This window comes from Salvelinus sp. IW2-2015, unplaced genomic scaffold (genome assembly GCF_002910315.2).
Source record: "Salvelinus sp. IW2-2015 unplaced genomic scaffold, ASM291031v2 Un_scaffold4953, whole genome shotgun sequence".
Lineage (NCBI taxonomy): Eukaryota > Metazoa > Chordata > Actinopteri > Salmoniformes > Salmonidae > Salvelinus > Salvelinus sp. IW2-2015.
In genome coordinates this window covers 1-24245 of record NW_019946222.1, presented here as the reverse complement: position 1 = coordinate 24245, position 24245 = coordinate 1, and the positions used below count along the sequence as shown (strand labels likewise).

General features: G+C 42.5%; 1 protein-coding gene across 1 annotated transcript; it reads left to right on the top strand.

The window, feature by feature from the left end:
- Nucleotides 1-216: 216 nt before the first annotated feature.
- Nucleotides 217-17525, top strand: LOC112077831 (myelin regulatory factor-like; the record flags this gene model as incomplete). The annotated part of the gene is made up of 5 exons (XM_024144260.2): nucleotides 217-409; nucleotides 989-1273; nucleotides 5402-5463; nucleotides 14086-14314; nucleotides 17363-17525. Coding segments are annotated over 5 exons (932 nt in total), but the record flags the coding sequence as incomplete, so codon positions are not given.
- Nucleotides 17526-24245: the final 6720 nt, after the last annotated feature.

The following is a 24245-nucleotide window of genomic DNA, read 5'->3' as shown; positions in this document are numbered from 1 at the left end:
ACTCGCATCCTGTCCTGACTCAGACAAGCGATACGGTCTTTTAAGCATTGCCCAAAACAAGTCGAAACAGAATGCAGCATCACTCCTCTATGGTCTAGTTCACTCAGGTGGGGTCTGCAACGATGTAACATACAAGCATTCGCCACAAGCGGGTTGGGAAGTACGAATAAATAGTCTTGGTTAAGAGTTTGTCCCTGCTACAACAATATTACACAGCTTCTCTCTCTTTTCTACTCTCCCGCCATCCTCCTCTCTCGTCTTTTCTTACTCTCCCCCCTCCTCTCTCTCTTTTCTACTCCCCCCTCCTCTTCTCTGTAGGTCATGATATTACCAGCTCCTTGGAGCCAGTGAACATTGACACCAGTATTCTGGAGGACTACATCAGTAAGGAGGACGACAGCACTGACATGTGAGTGGCTCCTGGAAAACAGTATAAAACATTTTGTATTTGAAAACGTAAATTGGGTTTTTCTTATTGGACAGGTCCAGGTATTCCCTCGCTGTTTCAGTCAGTTTTCATCCTTTTGGTGCCTAATGAACCAGACCTGTGTGTGTTGTCTGTCATTGTCATGCCAAACAACCATAGGAGTTAGCTACAGCACAAACAGATCTGTGACCAGCTTATCAATGTGACCAAACAACAATTATGGGTCGTGTTCATTAGCTACCAAATGGGGAAAAAATGTACTGAAAAAGGGATTTGTCCAACAAGAAACATACGTTTTTGTTTTCCGTTGTAAAACGTTTTAAAACGTTTTCAATTTTGTGCCCTGATAAACACGACCCACCTCAACACACAATAACCAATTCATAACATGCTATTCTAGGGACATTTCCAATTGAATTAATGAACACAATCACATGGTTGTCTGACCTAGCTACTTTTAGATGAATGACTAGAAGTCTGGATAAGAACGGCAGCTAAATTATCAAAACGTAAAATATGTAAATATATAATATATATATATTCTCCTCTGTGTTTCCCCAGCTGTTTTTCTGAGGTCCACAGCGGTGCCCCAGGGCCTAACTCTTACTCATCACCCCAGGCCGGAGTTTCCTCTTCTGGGGGTGGTTTGCAGTGTGGCGTGAGCCCCCCTATCCCCCTCCGTCAGGGAAACCCCCACCCCTGCCAAACCCCCTACCCCCCACCCCTGGGCCTGCTGAGACACAACAACTACCCCTGCCTGGGGCAACAGCACCACCAGCAGAACCACCAGCAGAACCACCAGCAGAACCACATCAAGCCTGAACACAGAGGACACTACGCACCAGGGTGAGCTGGCGGGATGGGGAAGGATGTGAGGGGGGGGGTTAGGGTGAGGGACATGGTGAGGGTGATGGTGAGGGTTAGGGTGAGGGAAAGGGAAAGGGAGTGGGTGATGGTGAGGGAAAGAGAGTGGGTGGTGGTGAGGGTTTAGGGTGGGGGAAAGGGAGTGAGTGATGGTGAGGGTGGGTGTGAGGGAAAGGGGAGTGGATGATGGTGAGGGTTAGGTGATGGTGAGGGTGAGGGTTAGGGTGAGGGACATGGTGAGTGGTGATGGTGAGGGTTTAGGGTGAGGAAAGGGAAAGGGAGTGGGTGATGGTGAGGAAGAGAGTGGTGATGGTGAGGGTTAGGGTGGGGGAAAGGGAGTGAGGTGATGGTGAGGTGTAGGGTGAGGGAAGAGTGGGTGATGTGAGGGTTAGGGGTGAGGGAAGGGTGATGGTGAAGGTGATGGGTGAGTGGTTAGGGAGCGGAAAGGGATAGTGGGGTGGATGGTGGGTTGGTGAGGGTTAGGGTGAGGGAAAGGGAGTGGGTGATGGTGAGTGTTAGGGTGAGGGAAAGGGAAAGGAAGAGGGTGATGGTGAGGGTTAGGGTGAGGCTGAGCTGTCTGGGACTATAGATGAATGAGGAGAAATGGTAGGTAACAGAAACTGATATGTTGGAATTATAGAGCAAGATTACAGATTATGCTACTACAGTATGTGGACACATGCTAGTTGAACATCTCATGGGCATTAATGTAGAGTTGGTCTCCTCTTTGTTGCTATAGCAGCCTCCACTCTTCTGAGAAGGTTTTCCATTAGACGTTGGAACATTTCTGCGGGGACTTGCTTTTATTCAACAACAAGAGCATTAGCGAGGTCGGGCACTGATGTTGGGCGATTAGGCCTGGCTCACAGTTGGCGTTCCAATTCATCCCWAAGGTGTTCGATGGAGTTGAGGTCAGGGCTCTGTGCAGGCCAGTCAAGTTCTTCCACACCGATCTCAACAAACCCTTTCTGTATAGACCTCGCTTTGTGCACGGGAGCATTGTCATGCTGAAACAGGAAAGAGCCTTACCTAAAATGTTGCCTCAAAGTCGGAAGCACAGAATCATCTAGAATGTAATTGTATGCTGTAGCGTTAAGATTTCCCGTCACTGGAACTAAGGGGCCCGAACCATGAAAAACAGCTACGGACCATTATTCCTCCTCCACCAAACTTTACAGTTGGCACTAAGCATTGGGGCAGGTAGCGTTCTCCTGGCATCTGACAAATCCAGACTGTTCCGTCAGACTGCCAGATGGTGAAGCGTTATTCATCACTCCAGAGAACACGTTTCCACTGCTCCAGAGTCCAATGGCGTTGAGCTTTACACCACTCCAGCAGATGCTTGGCGCATGGTGATCTTAGGCTTGTGTGCGGCTGCTCGGCCATGGAAACCCATTCCATGAAGCTCCCGATGGAACAGTTATTGTGCTGACGTTGCTTCCAGAGGCAGTTTGGAACTTGGTAGTGAGTGTTGGAACTGAGGACAGACGATTTTTACGCGTTTCAGCACTCAGCGATCCCTATCTGTGAGCTTGTGTGGCCTTTTATTTCACAGCTGGGCCGTTGTTGCTCCCAGACGTTTCCACTTCACAATAACAGCACTTACATTTGACGGGGTGCAGCTTTAGTAGGGCAGAAATTTGATGAACTGACTTGTTGGAAAGGTGGCCTCCTATGACGGTGCAACGTTGAAAGTCACTGAGCTCTTCCAGTAAGGGCCATTCTACTGCCAATGTTTGTCTATGGAGATCGCATGGCTGTGTGCTCGATTTTATACACCTATCAGCCACGGGTGTGCCTGAAATAGCCAAATCCACTAATTTGGAGGGGTGTCCACATACTTTTGTATATACATTGCACTCGGAAATGATTCAGACCCCTTCCCTTTTTCCAAATGTTTTAATTTACAGCCTTTTTCTAGAAGGTATTCAATAAACACAAAAATCCTTAATCTACACACAATACCCCATAATGACAAAGGTAAAACAGGTTTTTAGAAATACTTGCAAAAACAGAAATTCCTAATTTACATAAGTATTCAGACCCTTTGCTATGAGACTTGAAATTGAGCTCAGGTGCATCCTGTTTCCATTGATCATCCTTCAGGTTGTTTCTACAACTTGATTGGAGTTCACCTGGGGTCAATTCCATTGATTGGACATGATTTGGAAAAAAACACACCTGCCTATTTTAAGGTCCCACTGTTGACAGTGCATGTCACAGCAAAAACCAAGCCATGAGGTCGAAGGAATTGTCCGTAGAGCGTCGAGACAGGATTGTGTCAAGGCACAGATCTGGGGAAGGGTACCAAAACATTTCTGCAGCATTGAAGGTCCCCAAGAACACAGTGGCCTCCATCATTCTTAAATGGAAGAAGTTTGGAACCACCAAGACTCTTCCTAGAGCTGGACGCCCGGCCAAACTGAGCAATCGGGGGAAAAGGGCCTTGGTCAGGGAGGTGACCAAGTACCCGATGGTCACTCTGACAGAGCTCCAGAGTTCCTCTGTCCAGATGGAAGAACCTTCCAGAAGGACAACCATCTCTGCAGCACTCCACCAATCAGGCCTTTATGGTAGAGTGGCCAGACGGAAGCCACTCCTCAGTAAAAGGCACATGACAGCCCACTTGGAGTTTGCCAAAAGGCACCTAAAGACTCTCAGACCATGAGAAACAAGATTCTCTGGTCTGATGAACCCAAGATTGAACTCAATGGCTTGAATGTCAAGTGCCACATCTGGAGGAAACCTAGCACCATCCCTATGGTGAAGCATGGTGGTGGCAGCATCATGCTGTGGGGATGTTTTTTCAGCGGCAGGGACTGGGAGACTAGTCAGGATCGAGGGAATGATGAATGGAGCAAAGTACAGAGAGATTCTTGATGAAAACCTGCTCCAGAGCGCTCAGGATCTCAGACTGGGGTGAAGGTTCACCTTCCAACAGGACAACGACCCTAAGTACACAGCCAAGACAACACAGGAGTGGCTTCAGGAGAAGTCTCTCAATGTTCTTGAGTGGCCCAGCCAGAGCCCGGACTTGAACCAGATCATACATCTCTGGAGAGACCTGAAAATAGCTGTCCAGCGACGCTCCCCATCCAACTTGACAGAGCTTGAGAGGATCTGCAGAGAAAGAATGTAAGAAACTCCCCAAATACAGGTGTGCCAACCTTGTAGCGTCATACCCAAGAAGACTCGAGGCTGTAATCGCTGCCCAAGGTGCTTCAACAAAGCACCAAGTAAAAGGTCTGAATACTTATGTAAATGTGATATTTGTCATTTTGGGGTATTGTGTGTAGAATAATGAGGGAGGGCAATAAACAATTATCAATTTTAGAATAAGGCTATAACGTAACAAAATGTGGAAAAAGGCAAAGGGTCTGAATACTTTCCCGAATGCCATCTAGTGTATATTGTGCAACCGCATCAACCCAGCAGGGAAAAATGGTTGTATTGACATAATCTCAAGCAGCTTTTACCCGCTACTTTTTAATAAGTTGTCATATCAAACTGAGATACAACTAAAGAGGTTTGGAACCACCAAGACTCTTCCTAGAGCTGGACGCCCGGCCAAACTGAGCAATCTGGGGGAGAAGGGCCTTGGTCAGGGAAGTGACCAAGAACCTGATGGTTCCTCTGTGGAGATGGGAGAACCTTCCAGAAGGTCAGGGAAGTGATAAGTCATAGTAGCTCACATTTAACCAACGATGCTGGCACTGTGAGCAGGAGCCAGACTCATGTCTACAATGACGTGATAGTTTATGTCTAGATGAACTAGATTCACACCATAGACACCCTTTATCCTAAATCCAGCACCGTTATGTAATCAGTGCTGGAGAGCGAAGATGTGAGAAAGGCACATATCAGAAACAGAAAGTCATATTACAGAAAACAGACAGATGGCCTGGAAAGAACTCATCTATTGCACAACACAATGTAGATGATTTTGCTGTGGCTAAGTATGTTATCGCCTTTCAAAAATATATAAGAGATATTCTAAAATCAAATAACTTTCGGATTGAAATGCCACGTTGTACGGCACAAGTTTCTGCATTTCAAAATCTGTATTGATCTTTATACCAACCTTGTAAAAATGTCTCTACAATGTTCCAGGACACTCCCAGAGTCCCCCCCAGACTCCAGCTCTGAGCCATACTCCCCTCAGCAGGTCAATGGTAAGTCTGACCACTCTTTTGCCCTTGGCTTTCTCCTGCCTCTTCCTGCCTCTCTCAATTAAGAACAGTTTATGTTGTGGTTTTGAAGGAGAGTGAATTGAGGACTTGAAGGTATACAATAACAAAGGAAAGGCTGGGGTTGATGGACTAAAGGATATGGTGTTGGGGTTGATGGACTAAAGGATATGGTGTTGGGGTTGATGGACTAAAGGATACGGTGTTGATGGACTAAAGGATACGGTGTTGATGGACTAAAGGATATGGGGTTGATGGACTAAAGGATACGGTGTTGGTGTTGATGGACTAAAGGATATGGGGTTGATGGACTAAAGGATACGGTGTTGGGGTTGATGGATTAAAGGATATGGTGTTGGGGTTGATGGAATAAAAGGATATGGTGTTGAATGGACTAAAGGATATGGTGTTGATGGACTAAAGGATATGTGTTGATGGACTCTAAAGGATGAGGTGTTTGAAGACTAAAAGGATGACGGTTGTTGGGGTTGATGGACTAAGGATATGGTTTGAGGCTATAAGATATCAGGCTGTTGATGGAACTATAAAGGATATGGTCGTTGATGGATAAAGAGATATGGTGTTGGGGTTGAATGGAACTAAAGGATATGGTGTTGATGGACTAAAGGCATTGGGGTTGTATGGACTAAAGGTATGGTGTTGGGGGTTGATGGACTAAAGGATATGGTGTGATGGACCTAAAGGATATGTGTATGAATGGGACTAAGGATATGGTGTGGATGGACTAAAGATATTGGTGTTGATGGACTAAAGATATGGTGTTCTGGGTGATGGACTAAAGAGGATACGGGTTGGGGTTGATGACTTAAATGGATATGGCTGGTTGAATGGACTAAAGATATGGTGTTGATGGACTAAGGATACGGTGTTGATGTGAATGGACCTAAAGGATATGAGTGTTGAGTGGGCTAAGGATAGGCTGTTGGCGTGATGACCTACAAGGATATGGTGTCTGGATAGGATCTAAAGTGGTGTTGGCGAGTTGATGGATCTAAGGATACGGTTGTGGGTTGATGGACTAAAGGATATAGGTGTGGGGTTCGATCGGACTAAAGATATGTGTTGGGTTGATGGAACTAAAGGATACCGGTGTTGGGTTGATGGAACTAAACGAATATGGTGTTGGGGTTTGATAGGATATGGTGGTTTGATGGAGTAAAGGATACTGGTGTTGATGGATAAAGGATAACGGTGTTAGGGGTTGATGGACTAAAGGATACGGTGTGCGGGTTCGATGGAGATAAAGGAACTATGGTGTTGATGCACTGAAGGATATGGTGTTGATCGGACTAAAGGATAACGGTGTTGATGACTAAGGATATGTGTTGGGGTTTTGATGGACTAAAGGATACGGTGTTTGGTGGATAAGGATCGGTGTTGATGGACTAAAGGATACGGGTTGTGGTGTTTCAGATGGTAAAGGAGCTCAGCAGATCCTGTGGAGATGAATCACCAATCAAATTGTCCATTTATGGTAGAGATGGCCACACGGAAGGCCACTCCTCTGTCAAAGAGGCAGCTTGGGAGTTTTGCCAACAAGGCAACTAACACGAGCTATCAGCACCCGACTCTATCCGCAGCCGGCCAACGACCGGGAGGTCCGTGGGGCGCGACGCACAATTGGCCTAGCGTCCGCTCCGGTAGGGGGTTTGGCCGGTAGGATAATCCTTGTCCTCCATCGCGCTCCAGCGACTACACTGTGCGGGCCGGGCGCAGTGCGTGCTAACCAATGGGGGCCAGGTGGAACGTGTGTTTCTTTTACAGACATTTGGTGCGCGCGGCTCGGCTTCCGAGGGTTGGACGGCGCACTGGTGGTTAAGAACATGCGGCTTGGTTGGTTGTGCTTTCGGAGGACGCGATGGCTTTCGACCTTCGTCTCTCCCGGCCGACGGGAGTTTGCTGCGATGAGACACAGATAGTAATTACCTCGATGGATTACCACGAAAGTTGGATAGAAAAGGGGAATAAAATCATTAAAGAAAATTATAACATAAAAATGTAATATTGAAAAGACATCTCAATAAACACAGATTCTCTGGTCTGATGAAACCCCAGATTGAACTTTTTGGCCGTGAATGCCAAGCATCACACTCTTCTGGAAGAGAAACACTGGCCACCTTTCCTACGGTGAAGCATGGGGGTGGCAGCATCATGCTGTTGGGATGTTTTTCAGCGGCAGGGAAAGATGAACGGAGCAAAGTACAGAGAGATCCTTGATGAAAACCTGCTCCAGAGTGCTCAGGACCCTTTGCACACAACCAAGAAAATGCAGGAGTGGATTCTGGACAAGTCTCTGAATGTCCTTGAGTGGCCCAGTCAGAGCCTTGGACCTGATCGGATATCTCTGGAGAAAACTGAAAAAAGCTGTGCAGGGCGACGCTCCCCATCCAACCTGAGCTTGAGAGGATCTGCAGAGAAAGAATGGGAGAAACTCCCCAAATACAGCCTCAAGAAGACTTGAGGCTGTTGTTGCTGCCAAAAGTGCTTCAACAATTTACTGAGTAAAGGGTCTGAATACTTATGTAAATATGATATTTCCGTTTTTTATTTGTAATACATTTGCAAAAAATCTAAACTAGTTTTTTCTTTGTCATTATGGGGTATTGTGTGTAGATTTATGAAGGAAAAAAACAATTTAATCCATTTTAGATGAATGCTGTAAGCTAACAAAATGCGGAAAAGGTCAAGGGGTCTGAATACTTTCCGAATGCACTGTGCCGACGACATTGTCTCCATAGTGACCGTACGTACATATCCCAACCAGAAGCCATGGATTAAGGGCAACATCCTCACCGAGCTAAAGGGTAGAGCTGCCACTTTTAAGGAGCTGGACACTAATCCAGACTCTTGTAAGAAATCCTGCTATGCCCTCAGATGAACCATCAAACAGGCAAAGCATCAATACAGGACTAAGATTGAATCCTACTACACCGGCTCTGATGCTCGTCGGATGTGGTAGGACTTGCAAACTATTACGTTCTACAAAGGGAAACCCAGCCGCGAGCCGCACAGTGACGCGAGCCTACCAGATGGACTAAATGCCTTTTATGCTCGCTTCGAGGCAAGTAACACTGAATGTATGAGAGCACCAGACAATGTGAGCAAGACCATTAAACCGGTTAACATTCACAGGGCCAGACGGATAACCAGGACGTGTATTCAGAGCATGCGCGGACCAACTGGTAAGTGTCTTCACTGACATTTTCAACCTCTCACTGACCGAGTCTCTAATACCTACATGTTTCAAGCAGACCACCATAGTCTTTGTGCCCAAGAAAGCGAAGGTAACCTGCCTAAATGACTACCGCCCCGTAGCTCTCACGTCTGTAGCCATGAAGAGCTTTGAAAGGCTGGTCATGGCTCACATCATCCCCGTCATCGCGGAAACCCTAGACCAACTCCAATTCGCATACCGCCCCAACAGATCCACAGATGACACAATCTCAATCCCACTCCACACTGCCCTTTCCCACCTGGACAAAAGGAACACCTATGTGAGAATGCTGTTCATTGACTACAGCTCAGCGTTCAACACCATAGTGCCCACAAAGCTCATCACTGAGCCAAGGACCCTGGGACTAAACACCTCCCTCTGCAACTGGATCCTGGACTTCCTGACGGGCCACCTCCTGGTGGTAAGCATAGGCAACAACACATCTTCCACGCTGATCCTCAACACGGGTGCCCCTCAGGGGTGCATGCTTAGTCCCCTCCTGTACTCCCTGTTCACCCACGACTGCGTGGCCAAACACAACTCCAACACCATCATTAAGTTTGGTGACGACACAACAGTGGTAGGCCTGATCGCCAACAATGATGAGACAGTCTATAGGGAGGAGGTCAGAGACCTGGTCGTTTGATGCCAGGACAACAACATCTCCACATCACCAACAAACTATCCAAACACACCAAGACAGTCATGAAGAGGGCACAACAACGCCTTTTCCCCTTCGTGAGACTTAAAAGTTTTACAGCTGCACCATCGAGAGCATCCTGACCGGTTGCATCACCGCCTGGTATGAAAAACTGCTCGGCGTCCGACCCTAAGGCACTACAGTGGTTGCACAACCTTGGTGTGCAGTATCCTTATGCCTTGATGATAGCGTCTTTGCGCAAAATGGTACGCAGCATCATCTGGATATGTGTACGACAACAGTTCAACATTCACCTTCTACAGGTTGACGCATACGTTCGCATTGCGACTGCCTCAGCAACGCTATTCTGCAGGGTTCTATTAGAAATGAATGTACTTCAAAAATGCAATGACGCTGTTGGTGTGATTGAGGCGTTAGGCATCTCAACACAAGTACAGTAGGTGTGTTTTAGGCTGAGACATCCATCCATCTGGCTCTCTCTCTTCACTCCAGCTCTGTTCAGATCAATAGATCATTTGTTTCTGCTCATTTTAATGTTAGAACAACAGTTGGTTAATAAGTTTAAATACTGTAGTATTACTATAGTTAAACTGTACTGTTTTTGCTGACATTACTGTAGTGTTCTACAATGAAATTCTATAGTAAGTACTACACATGATTGAGGGATGTTAGTATTATACACTATACAACAAAATTAGATAATAAGCACTACACGATCGAGGGATACTACAGAGTGGAGTATAGTATTCTATAGTARACGACAAGTTTACTACAAAATTCTATAGTAAATACTACACGATCGAGGGATACTACAGTGTGGAGTATAGTATTCTATAGTATACTACAGTTTACTACAGAATTCTATATTAAGTACTATAGTACTCTATTGTAAACTGTAGTATTTTTGCATGTGGGTTGCTATGTTAAATACCTGATGGAACTCTGAAATGTTCACCTAATAGCTGGATTACCTACAGTATATTTCTCACTGAAATTATATGTATTTTTCTGCAATCCAACGCAAGTTGTAGTAGACAAGCAGTCTACGTGTGTCAACACAATGTTCTTACGTCCTGCCTCTCACACACACCCGTGTTCGTCTTTCCCATCAGTGAGAAGGTGTGGAAGGTCTTATCTGATTGGCAGAGCTCCAGGAAAGAACAATGGAAAGTACCATTAGCCTAAGGTGGAGGGAACCTGGCCTGATTACACACTAGATGAGACAGATTTAAATATGATAGCACTGTATTTCTGTATTGGATATACACAGTTCAGAATGTATTCACACCCTTTTAACTTTGTCCACATTTTGTTGTGTTACAGCCTGAATTTAACATGGATTACATTTAGATTTTGATTTGTGTTTTTAGAAATGTTTACAACTTAATTAATAAAAAAGTAAAAGCTGAAATGTCTTGAGTCAATAACTATTCAACCCCTTTGTTATGGTAAACCTAAATAAGTTCAGGAGTAAAAATGTGCTTAACAAGTCACATAATAAGTTGCATGGACTCACTCTGTGTGCAATAACAGTGTTAACCAGATTTCTGAATGACTACCTCATCTCTGTACCCCACACATACAATTATCTGTAAGGTCCCTTAATCGAGCAGTGAAACACAGATTCAACCACAAAGACCAAGGAGATTTTCCAATGCCTCACAAAGAAGGTCACCTATTGGTAAAAAAATCATGACTTAGAATATGTAGACAACTACAAATACCTAGGTGTCTGGTTAGACTGCAAACTCTCCTTCCAGACTCATATTAAACATCTCCAATCCAAAATTAAATCTAGAATCGGCTTCCTATTTTGCAACAAAGCCTCCGTCACACACGCTGCCAAACATACCCTCGTAAAACTGACTATCCTACCGATCCTCGACTTCGGCGATGTCATTTACAAAATAGCCTCCAACACTCTACTCAACAAATTGGATGTAGTCTATCACAGTGCCATCCGTTTTGTCACCAAAGCCCCATAWACRACCKACCACTGCGACCTGTATGCTCTCGTTGGCTGGCCCTCACTACATATTCACCGCCAAACCCACTGGCTCCAGGTCATCTATAAGTCTTTGCTAGGTAAAGCCCAGCCTTATCTCAGCTCACTGGTCACCATAACAACACCCACCCGCAGCACGCGCTCCAGCAGGTATATCTCACTGGTCATCCCCAAAGCCAATTCCTCCTTTGGCCGCCTTTCCTTACAGTTCTCTGCTGCCAATGACTGGAACGAATTGCAAAAATCGCTGAAGTTGGAGACTTATTTCTCCCTCACTAACTTTAAGCATCAGCTGTCAGAGCAGCTTACCGATCGCTGCAGCTGTACATAGCCCATCTGTAAATAGCCCAGCCAATCTACCTACCTCATCCCCATATTGTTTTTATTAACTTTTCTGCTCTTTTGCACACCAGTATTTCTACTTGCACATCATCATCTCCACATCTATCAATCCAGTGTTAATTTGCTAAATTGTAATTACTTCGCTACTATGGCTTATACTATGGCTTGAAAATCTATGGCAAGACTAGAGAATAGTTTTCTAGCAATGATCAACAACCAACTTGACAGAGCTTGAATAATTTTTTTGAGAATATTGMGCAAATATTGTACAATCCAGGTGTGCAAAGCTCATAGAGACTTATTCAGAAAGACTCACAGCTGTAATCGCTGTCAAAGATGATTCTAACATCAGGGGTCAATATGTGGTATATAGGTGAGGAATTTTTGTTTTTTCATCCATTTTGAATTCAGGCTGTAACACAACATGTGGAATAAGTCAAAGGGTATGAATACTTTCTGAAGGCTCTGTATCTTAATGGAGGGTCACACTCACAGCTATTACAATACTGTGTCATCTGAGGGTACTGTGTCATCTGAGGGCTTTCCTGGTAAAAGATTGTATGGGAACCTGGCCACAGATTATCAATAGTAGCATTCAAAAACACCAAATACACTGAACAAAGAACGCTGGTTTGATCCTGTGTCTGTCTTCAGTGTATTTGGGTCAAGTTATCAGACGAAGTGATAGCCAGGACTGGGAACTTCTATTGTATATACACATACATTTTTATGGACAGTGCCTTCGGAGAGTATTCAGACCCCTTGAATTTTCCACATTTTGTTACGTCACAGCCTTATTCTAAAATTGAATACATTGTATTTTTTTCCTCATCAATCTAAACACAAATCCCCATAATGACAAAGCAAAGCACAGGTTTTCTGAATTATTGCTAATTGATTAAAAAGAAAAAACGGAAATATCACATTTACATAAGTATTCAGACTCTTTACTCAGTAATTTGTTGAAGCACCTTTGGCAGCGATTACAGCCTCAAGTCTTCTTGGGTAGAACGCTACAATCTTGGCACACCTGTATTTGGGGAGATTCTCCCTTTCTTCTCTGCAGATCCTCGCAAGCTTTGTCAGGTTGGATGGGGAGCATCGCTGCACAGCTATTTTCAGGTCTCTCCAGAGATGTTCGATCAGGTTCAAGTCTSYGCTCTGGCTGGGCCACTCAAGGACATTCAGAGACTTGTCCCAAAGCCACTCCTGCAGTGTCTTGGCTGTGTGCTTAGGGTTGTTGTCCTGTTAGAAGGTGAACCTTCGCCCCAGTCTGAGGTCCTGAGCACTCTGGAGCAGGTTTTCATCAATGATCTCTCTGTACTTTGCTCCGTTCATCATTGCCTCGATCCTGACTAGTCTCCCAGTCCCTGCTGCTGAAAAACATCCCACAGCATGATGCTGCCACCACCATGCTTCACCGTAGGGATGGTGCCAGGTTTCTTCTGGACGTGACACTAGGCATTCAGGCCAAGGAGTTAAATCTTGTTTCTCATGGTCTGAGAGTCCTTTAGGTGCCTTTTGGAAAACTCCAAGCGGGCTGTCATGAGCATTGTACTGAGGAGTGGCTTCCGTCTGGCCACCCTACCATAAAGGCCTGATTGGTGGAGTGCTGCAGAGATGGTTGTCCTTCTGGAAGGTTCTCCCATCTCCACAGAGGAACCATCAGGTTCTTGGTCACCTCCCTGACCAAGGCCCTTCTCCCCCAGATTGCTCAGTTTGGCCGGGCATCCAGCTCTAGGAAGAGTCTTGGTGGTTCCAAACTTCTTCCATTTAAGAATGATGGAGGCCACTGTGTTCTTGGGGACCTTCAATGCTGCAGAAATGTTTTGGTACCCTTCCCCAGATCTGTGCCTCGACACAATCCTGTCTCGACGCTCTATGGACAATTCCTACGACCTCATGGCTTAGTTTTTGCTCTGACATGCACTGTCAACTGTGGGACCTTATATAGACAGGTGTGCGTCTTTCCAAATCATGTCCAATCAATTGAATTTAAAAACATCTCAAGGATGATCAAACGAAACCTGAGCTCAAGTTCGAGTCCCATAGCAAAGGACCTGAATACTTATGTAAATATTGTCCCAAAAYAAATCTAAAAACCTATTTTCGCTTTGTCCATCAGATGATACAGTATGATGATCAGAACAGTCAGAACTTGATAATACTATATAAAAATGTATTTCTCCCTGTCTTCCTCCCTGTCTTCCTTCCTGTCTTCCTGTTTTCCTTCCTGTCTTCCTGTCTTCCTCCCTATCTTTCTCCCTGTCTTCCTCCCTGTCTTCCTGTTTTCCTTCCTGTCTTCTTCCCTGTCTTCCTGTCTTCCTCCCTGTCTTTCTCCCTGTCTCTCTCCCTGTCTTCCAGACACTCACATGCTGAGGACCATGACACCAGAGAACATGTGTCACATGACCTCGCCGCCGCTCCCCCCGCACGGCCATGGCTATCCAAACATGCACCGGGACATGTACCTAAAGCCTGAGCCAATGATCTCGCAGTACCCCATTGGTCCCACCTCCAGCGGGAGTTGCCAGGACCTGCAACAGAGCCAGATGCTGCATCAACTATTGCAACACCCACAACAGGGGCCAGAGTGAGTGATCAATCAACAAATCAACCAATCAACCAAACAATTAATGAATTGGAAACATCTGCAGTTGTGAAGGGGAGGAGGATGAAGATACTGGGATAATGTAGAGACTGTTGAAACTATAGATACTATAGATACTATAGATACTGTAGATACTATAGATACTGTAGATACTATACGCTACTTAGATACTGTAGATACTATAGATACTATCGATACTGGTAGATAATGTAGATACTATAGATATGATTAGATAAGTAGATACTATAGATACTGTAGATACTATAGATACTATAGATATGTAGATATATAGATACTGTAGATACTGTAGATACTATAGATCTATAGATACTGTAGATACTATAGATACTGTAGATACTATAGATACTGTAGCTACTGTAGATACTATAGATATTATAGATACTGTAGATACTGTAGATACTATAGATACGGTAGATACTATAGATACTGAGATACTATAGCTACTGTAGCTACTGTAGATACTATAGATATTATAGATACTGTAGATCTACTATAGATACTGTAGATACTGTAGATACTATAGATACTGTAGATTACTGTAGATACTGTAGATCTGTATATCGGTAGATACTATAGATGTAGATCTATAGATATATCTTAGATACTGTAGTACTGTAGATACTATAGATATTATAGATACTGTAGATCCTGTAGATCTATAGATACGGTAGATACTATATAGTATACTGTAGATACTATAGATACTGTATAGCATACTGTTGGATCTGTAGATACTATAGATTCTATAGATACTGTAGATACATGGTAGATACTATAGATACGGGTAGATACTATAGATACTGTAGTACTGTAGATACTTAGATACTGATAGATACTGGTAGATACTCTAGATATATAGATACTGTAGTATGTAGATACTAAGATACTGTAGATACTGTAGATACTATAGATACTGTAGATACTGTAGATACTTAGATCTTAGATACTGTAGGATGTAGAATATGTACTTGTAGATACTATAGATACTATAGAGATCTATGATACTGTAGATATGTAATGTAGACTGTAATACTATGATACGGATACTTAGTTAGACTGTAGGATATATAGATACTGTAGATACTATAGATACTGTAGATATGTACGTACTATAGATACTGTAGATACTGTAGATACTGTAGATACATAGATACTGTGATACTGTAGATACTATGTATGTAGATACTGAGTTGTAGATATGTAGATCTATAGATATTATAGATCTGTAGATACTGTGATACTATAATATGTATGATACTGTAGATACTGTAGATACTATAGATAACTGGATACATGACTGTAGATACTGTAGATACTATAGATATTATAGTCTGTAGATACTGTAGATACTATAGATACTGTAGATACTGTATATATAGATACTGAATACTATAGATATTGTAGATACTTAGATACTATAGATACTGTAGATATGTAGATACTATAGATACTGTAGATACTATAGATACTGTAGATACTATAGATACTGTAAGATACTGTAGATACTAATAGCTACTGAGATACTGTATAGATACTGTAGATACTATAGATACTGTAGATACTATAGATACTGACGATACTGAGATACTGTAAATACTGATAGATACTGTAGATACTATAGATACTGTAGATACTGTAAGATACTATAGATACTGTAGATACTGAGATACTGTAGATCTGAGATACTATAGATATGTAGATCTATAGATACTATAGATACTGTAGATACTGTAGATACTAATAGATCTAAAGATACTATAGATACTGTATTAGATATCTATAGATACTGATAGATACTGTAGATACTGTAGATACTATAGATACTGAATACTATAGCTACTATAGATACTGAGTACTGTGATACTATAGATATGTATCCTATAGATACTATAGATACTATAGATACTGAGATACTATAGATATATTATACTAAGATGCTGTAGATACTGTAATACTATAGATAGGTAGATCTATAAGATACTATAGATATGAGATTCTATACATACTATAGATACTATAGATACTGTATACGTAGATACTAGATACGGTGATACTCTAGATACTGTAGATACTATAGATACTGAGATTCTATAGAACTATATATACTATAGATACTATAGATACTGTAGATACTATAGATCGGTAGATACTATAGATCGTAGATACTATGATACTGAGATTCTATAGATACTATAGATACTATAGATACTGAGATACTGAGATACTGTAGATACTTATATTCTGAATACTTCTGCCGCACCTAACCATGGCTAGAGTGAGTGATGGGTGTAGAAGGGAGCGATGATGGAGGGAGGAATGGATTGGAGGAATGGAGGGAGGATGGAGGAGATGGAGGGAGGAAGGTGGGAGGAATGGAGGGAGGAATGGAGGGAGGAATGGAGGGAGGAATGGATGGAGGAATGGAGGGAGGAATGGAGGGAGGAATGGAGGGAGGAATGGAGGGAGGAATGGAGGGAGGAATGGATGGAGGAATGGAGGGAGGGAGGAATGGAGGGAGGAATGGAGGGAGGAATGGAGGAGGAATGGAGGGAGGAATGGAGGGGGAATGGAGGGAGGAATGGAGGGAGGAATGGATGGAGGAATGGATGGAGATGGAGGGAATGGAGGGAGGAATGGAGGGAGGAATGGATGGAGGAATGGATGGAGGATGGATGGAGAATGGATGGAGGAATGGAGGGAGGAATGGAGGGAGGAATGGAGGGGAGGATGGAGGGAGGAATGGAGGGAGGGATGGAGGGAGGAATGGAGGGAGGAATGGAGGAAGGAATGGGAGGAGATTGGATGGAGGAATGGAGGGAGATGGATGGAGGCAATTTAGGCTGTAGGAGAGGGAAGGTGTGATCAGGAGAGAAAAAGATGAATGGTTTTCGGGAAGACCAGAGAGGGGTGCCCTCCATCTCGTGTTTCTGTTGATCGATCAATCTTGATCTCTGGATGAAAATGCTTACGTTCCGTACATGTGTTTGTGTTTATGTGTGTGTTTTACAGTGGGATAGCAGTCCACCAGGCCAAGAAGAGGAAACATTCTGATGGTCCCAACGGCACCCTCAACTCTCAGATCCTCACAGGTATCATCAAACAAGAGCCAGGTAGGCAGGCATACCTTTGTCTGTCTCTCTCTCTCTTTCTTTCTCTCTGTCTCTCTCTGACTGTCTTATTTTCTCTCTCTCTCTTTCTTTCTCTCTGTCTCTCTCTCTGACTGTCTAATTTTATCTCTCTCTCTCGCTCTCTCTCTCTCTCTCTCTTTCCAAAATTACGCCATTCGCATATCCCAACATACTATCAAATGCATGCCCTCACACATTAATCCAAAAATACACCTTTAGGTATAAAACACAAATACATACTCCTCTTCTGAAACATCAGGCCACAGTGGCCTCCCTCCACTTTTCCCTGTTCTGTTGCCTTGGCAACATGTTGGGAATTAAAGAAGAAAGTCACACAGTCTATTTATGCTCAAAACAATGTAATTGGTCAGCATTACCATTATAACCATCATAACCATTATAACCATTATAACAGCATTACCGTTATAACCATTATAACCATCATAACCATCATAAACATTAGAACCATCATAACCATCATAACCATTATAACCATTATAACCATTATAACCATTATAACCATTATAACATCATAACATCATAACATCATAACATCATAACATCATAACCATCATAACCATCATAACATCATAACATCATAACATCATAACCATTATAACATAACATCATAACATCATAACATCAAAACATCATAACATCATAACATCATAACATCAAAACATCATAACATCAAAACATCATAACATCAAAACATCATAACATCATACATGCATCAACATAAATCATCATAACCATCATAAATCCTAACCATCATAACATCATAAATCATAACATCAAAACTCATAACATCAAAACATCATTAACCTCATAACATCACACCATTATTTAACATCATAACATCTAACATCATAACATCATTAACATCAACACATAACACTCATAACATATACATCATCAACACCTCAAACATGGACACCTCATAACATCATAACATCAAACTCATAAACATCAGGACATAAAACAGGCATAACATCATAACATCACAACCATTATAAATCTATAAATCATAAAACATCACTAACATTCATAACATCAAAATCATAACATCATACATTCATAACCATTATACATAAATCATGAACATCATAACATCAATAACATCATAACATATGAACCATCATAACCTCATAACTCATAACATCATAACCTCATAAACATCCCAACATCATAACATCATAACCATCATAACATATAACATCATTACCAATCATAACCATCAGTACACATCCATAACATCATCTCATAACATCATAACCCATTCATAACCTCTCATCAACATCATAACCATCATAACCATCATAACATCGATAACATCATAACATCAATCAACCATTTAGACATAGACATCATAACATCATACATCATAACATCAATAACCATCATAACATCATAACTCTCATATACATCATAACATCATAACCCATCCATAACCATCCATAAATCATCAACAATCTATAACATCATACATCATAACAGTATAACATCATATAGACATCATCAACATCATAACCATTATAACATACATCATAACATCATAACATCATAACCTCATAACCAATCATACATCTAACCGTTATGGTTTGATGTTGATGTTATGATGGTACGTGATGGTTGTGATGGTTAGGATGTAAGATGATGTTTCTGTTTAACCCATTCCAACAGTATCATAGATTGTGTTACTTTCTATGTTTTTTATCAATGAATTACTCTCCTGTTAGTCAGCAACCTACAAACCTTTTTGGTTGTACATAACAGCTTATGCCTTTTATTTTGAAAGATTAAATAGGGGAGGCTAACAATGTGCAGAGTAAACAATGACGGTGGGTTCGCTGTTTCCGCCTTACCCAGTAAGACATTTGGTTCTGGCCCAGGGTTGATGGCGGACATGCTGATAACTCTACCTGGACCCGGCCTACCAAGGGTATAAAATGGGCAGCGCACAGCAGAAAGTGGAGCGTTATATGAACGTCAACTGCAAAGAGCTGTAGGTGTCTCTCTGCACGCTTAACTAGAACTTAAACCCTTTTGCTCTTTGATTAATTCATAGGCTCCATATGGTTTAAATTAATATGATATCTGTTTGTTTTCATGAGAAAAAGATCTTGACAGGATATAATTTATACAGCAGAGAGAGAGAGAGAGAGAGAGAAGAGAGAGAGAGAGAGAGAGCGGAGAGAGAGAGAGGAGGAGAGAGAGAGAGAGGAGAGAGAGGAGAGAGAGAGAGGAGGAGAGAGAGAGAAGAGAGAGAGAGAGAGAGAGAGAGAGAGATTTCAGGAACGAGAGGGAGAACAAGAATGATCCCTGTAGAAGGAACGGTGTTAAAGATTCCTTGGAAGTGAGTGATGCGGGGGAGTGAGTAAGAGGCAGGGTTTCGGTTATCGAAAAGAGTATGAGGGGAGGAGACGGAGGTAGATAACAGGGAAGAGGAGGGATGGAGGAGGGTGAGTAAAAGAGAGGAGGGGAAGGATAAATGTAACACACCTACTTGCTGGGCATTGGTATGCCGATACTGGGAAGTTGAGATTGAGGATAGAGCGGTGGGTGGGGTGTAGTGCATACCAGTTAGGTTATTGTCATCCGCAAAGGTGGCTCATCTTAGCTGTTTCACTCACTGTTTAAAAGCATAATCTTGATGAAATATATGCGAGCTATCGGACATGAATTAGGAATCTCTTTATCTCGTAAGTGGCGACTAAGGTCTTCACCATGACTCATAACATAGTGAGTCCTGTAGGTCTTCAACATGACTCATAAACCAATCAGTGGCAGTCTGTAAGGTCCTTCAACATGACCCAAAACCATAGTGGAGTCTGTAAGGTCTTGGGGCAACATTGACTCATAAACCATAGTGGAAGTTGTAAAGGGTCCTTCAACATGACTCCATAAACCATAGTGGAGTCTGTAAGGTCGTCCACATGATCATCAAACTAAGTGGAGACCTGTAGGGTCTTCAGACATGACTCATAAACCATACGTGGAGTCTGTAAGGTCTTCAACATGACTCCATAACCATAGTGGAGTTGTAGGTCTTGCAACATGACTCAATTAAGCCATAGTGGGTCTGTAAGCGTCTTCAACATGACTCCATAAACCATGTGGAGTCTGTACACGGTTCTTCAAACATGATACTCATAAACCATAGTGGAGTTGTAAGGTCTTCACCATGACTCATAAACCAATAGTGGGAGTCTGTAAGGTCTTCAACATGAACTCATAAACCATAGTGGAGTCTGTAAGGTCTTCAACATGGACTCAATAACCATAGTGGATGTCTGTAAGGTCTCAACGTGACTCTAACCATAGTCGCGACGTCTAGTAAGCGTCTTCCCACATGACTCATAAACCATAGTGGAGTTGTAAGGGTCTTTCAACGTGACTATAAACCATAGTGGACGTTCCGTAAGGTCTTTCAAACATGACCTGCATAAGCCATCAGTGGAGTCCTGTAAGGGTCTTCACCTGACTCATAAACCATAGTGGAGGGTCCTTGTAGTCCATATCACATGTAAACCCATAAACATAGTGGACGTCTGTAAGGTCTTTCAACTGAGCTCCATAAAACGATAGTGGAGTTCTGGTAAGGTTTCAACATGTCCTCTAAACCTATAGTGGAGTCTGTAAGGTTCTTCAACATGACTCATAAAACCATAGTGGAGTCTGTAAGGTCTTCAACATGACTCATAATCCATAGTGGACGTCTCTGCTAAGGTCTGCAACCGAGTGCCTATAAACGCTATTATGTGGAGTATGTAGGTCTTTCAACATGACCCATAAACCATCAGTGGAGTTCGTAAGGTCTTCAACATGACTTCATAAACCATAGTGGAGTCTGTAAGGTTTTACATGAGCGGCATAACACCATAGTGGACGTCTGTAAGGTCTTCAAGCATGACTCATAAACCAGGTAGTGGGCAGTCTGTAAGGTCTTCACATGATCATCAAAACCTAGTGGAGTCTGTAAGGGGTCTTCATTACGGTCGAACATCATAAACCATAGTGGAGTCTGGTTAAGGGTCTTTCACGCTCTATGAAACATAGTGGTAGTTCTGTAAGGTCTTCAACAGACTCATAACCATAGTGGAGTCTGTAAAGGTTTCCAACAATGACTCATAAACCATAGTGGAGTCTGTAAGGTCTTAACATGACTCATAAACCATAGTGGAGTCTGGTAAGGTCTTCAACATGACCCATAAACCATAGTGGAAATGTCCTGTAAAGATCTTCAACATGGACTAATAATCCATAGTGGAGTACTGGTAAAGGTTCTTCACATGGACATCAATAACCATCAGTGGGAGTCTGTAAGTGTCTTCAACATGACTCATAAACCATAAGTGGAGTCTGTAAGGTCTTCAACATGACTCAATCACCATAGTGGAGTCTGTAAGGTCTTCCAACATGCAACTCATAAACATAGTGGAGTCTGTAAGGTCCTTCAAACATGACTCATAAACCATAGGTGGAGTATGTAAGGTCTTCAACATGAACCCATAAACCATAGTTTGGAGTTGCGTAAGGTCTTCAAGCAACTCATACAACGCAATAGTGAGTCTGTAGGTCTTCACATTGACTCATCAAATCCACAGTGGAGTCTGTAATGGTTTCACATGACTCATAAACATCGTGGAGTCTGCTAAGGTCTTCAAACATGACTCATAAACCATAGCGGAAGTCTGTAAGGTCTTCATACATGACTCATAAACCTAGTGGATCTGTACGGTCTCAACATGACTCATAAACCATAGTGCGATTCTGTAAGGTCTTTCAGATGACTCATAAACATAGTGGATGTTCTGTAAGGTTTCAACATGGATCCATAAACATAGTGGAAGGTCTGTAAGGTTTCAACATGACATAACATGAGTCGGGGAGTCGTGTAAGGTCTTCAACAATGACTCATAACCATTGTTGGAGTCTGTAAGGTCTTTCAACCATGACTGCATCAGGCCAGTGGGAGTCTGTAAGTGTCGTTCACATGACTCATAAACCACTAGTGGAGTCTGTAAGGTCTTCAACATGACTCATAAACCATATGGAGTCTGTAGGTCTTCACATGACCGCATAAAACCATATGTGGCCACAGATCTGTAAGGTTTTCAACATGAATCACTAAACCATAGTGGAGTCTGTAAGGTCTCAAAGACTCAATAACCAAGTGAGGTTGTAAGGGTCTATTTCAACATGACTCATAACCATAGGTGGACGTCTGTACAGGTCTTCAACCTGCCTCATAAACCATAGTGGCAGTCCTGTACCGGTCTTCACATGACTCATAAACCATAGTGGAGTCTGTAGGTCCAAGTGACTCATAAACCATCAGTGGAGTCTGTAAGGTCTTCAAAATGACTCATAAACCATAGTGGAGTCTGTAAGGTCTTCAACATGCCTCATACCATAGTGGAGTCGTAAGGTCTTCAAACATGACTCAATCAAACCATAGTGGCAGTCTGTAAGGTCTTCAACATGACTCATACACCATAGGGGGTCTGTAAGGTCTTCAACCCATGACTCCATAAACCCTAGTTTGGAGTCTGTAAGGTTTGCAACATGACCCATAAACCATAGTGGAGTCTGTAAGGTTTCAACACTGACTCATAAACCATAGTCGGAGTCTGTAAGGTCTTCAACATTTGACTCTAACCCATAGTGGAGTCTCGTATGGTCTTCAACATGGAACTCTAAACATGTGGAGTCTGTAAGGTTTCACATGCACTTCATAGGGAACCATAGTGGAGTCTGTAAGGTCTTCACCAGGTGACCCATAACCATAGTGGAGTCTGTAAGGTCTTCAACATGACTCATAACCATAGCTGGAGTCTGTAAGGTCTTTCAACATGATCATAAACCATAGTGGAGTCTGTAAGGTCTTTCCATACGCATGACTTCATAAACCATAGTGGAGTCTGTAAGGTCTTCAACATGACTCATAACCATAGTGGAGTGCTTGTAAGGTTCCTTCAACATGACTCCTAAACCATAGTGCGAGTTGTAAGGGGTCTTCAACATGAACTCATAAACCATAGTGGAGTCTGTAAGGGTTCAAAATACTCATAAACCATAGTGGGAGTCTCGTAAGGTTCTTCAACTGACTCATAAACCATAGTGGACGTTGGTAAGGTTCTTTGCAACATGACTCATAAACCATAGTTGCGAGTCCTGTAAAGGTCTTCAACATGACTTACATAAACCATAGTGGGAGTCTGTAAGGTGTTCAACATGACTCATAAACCACTGAGTGGAGTCTGTATAAGGTCTTCACAATGCCAGGGAAGAGTGTGTATACGCTGTCATCAAAGGCAAAGGGTGGCTATTTGAAAATAATCTCACATATAAAATATGCTTTTGATTTGCTTTAACGGTTTTGTTACTAACTGAATATCATATGATATGATTATTTTCATAGTTTTGATGTCTTTCACTATTATGTCTACAGATGGTAAGAACTAGTCAAAATACAGAAACCCTTGAATGAGTCGGTGTGTCCACTCTTGACCGGTAGTAAGTATATGACGCTATTTGAAATCTATGAATGAAGCCTATTGGATGAACCTAATCTGATGAACCTATGACACATCCTATAGATGAATAATCTATTGGAATGAACCTATTCGACAAATCTATTGATGATCTATTTGATGAACCTATTGGCACTCTTTTATTGATGAACTATTGATGACTATTGATGAACCTATTGACATCTATAGATGAATCTAATTGATAGAACCTATTGACAAATCTATTGA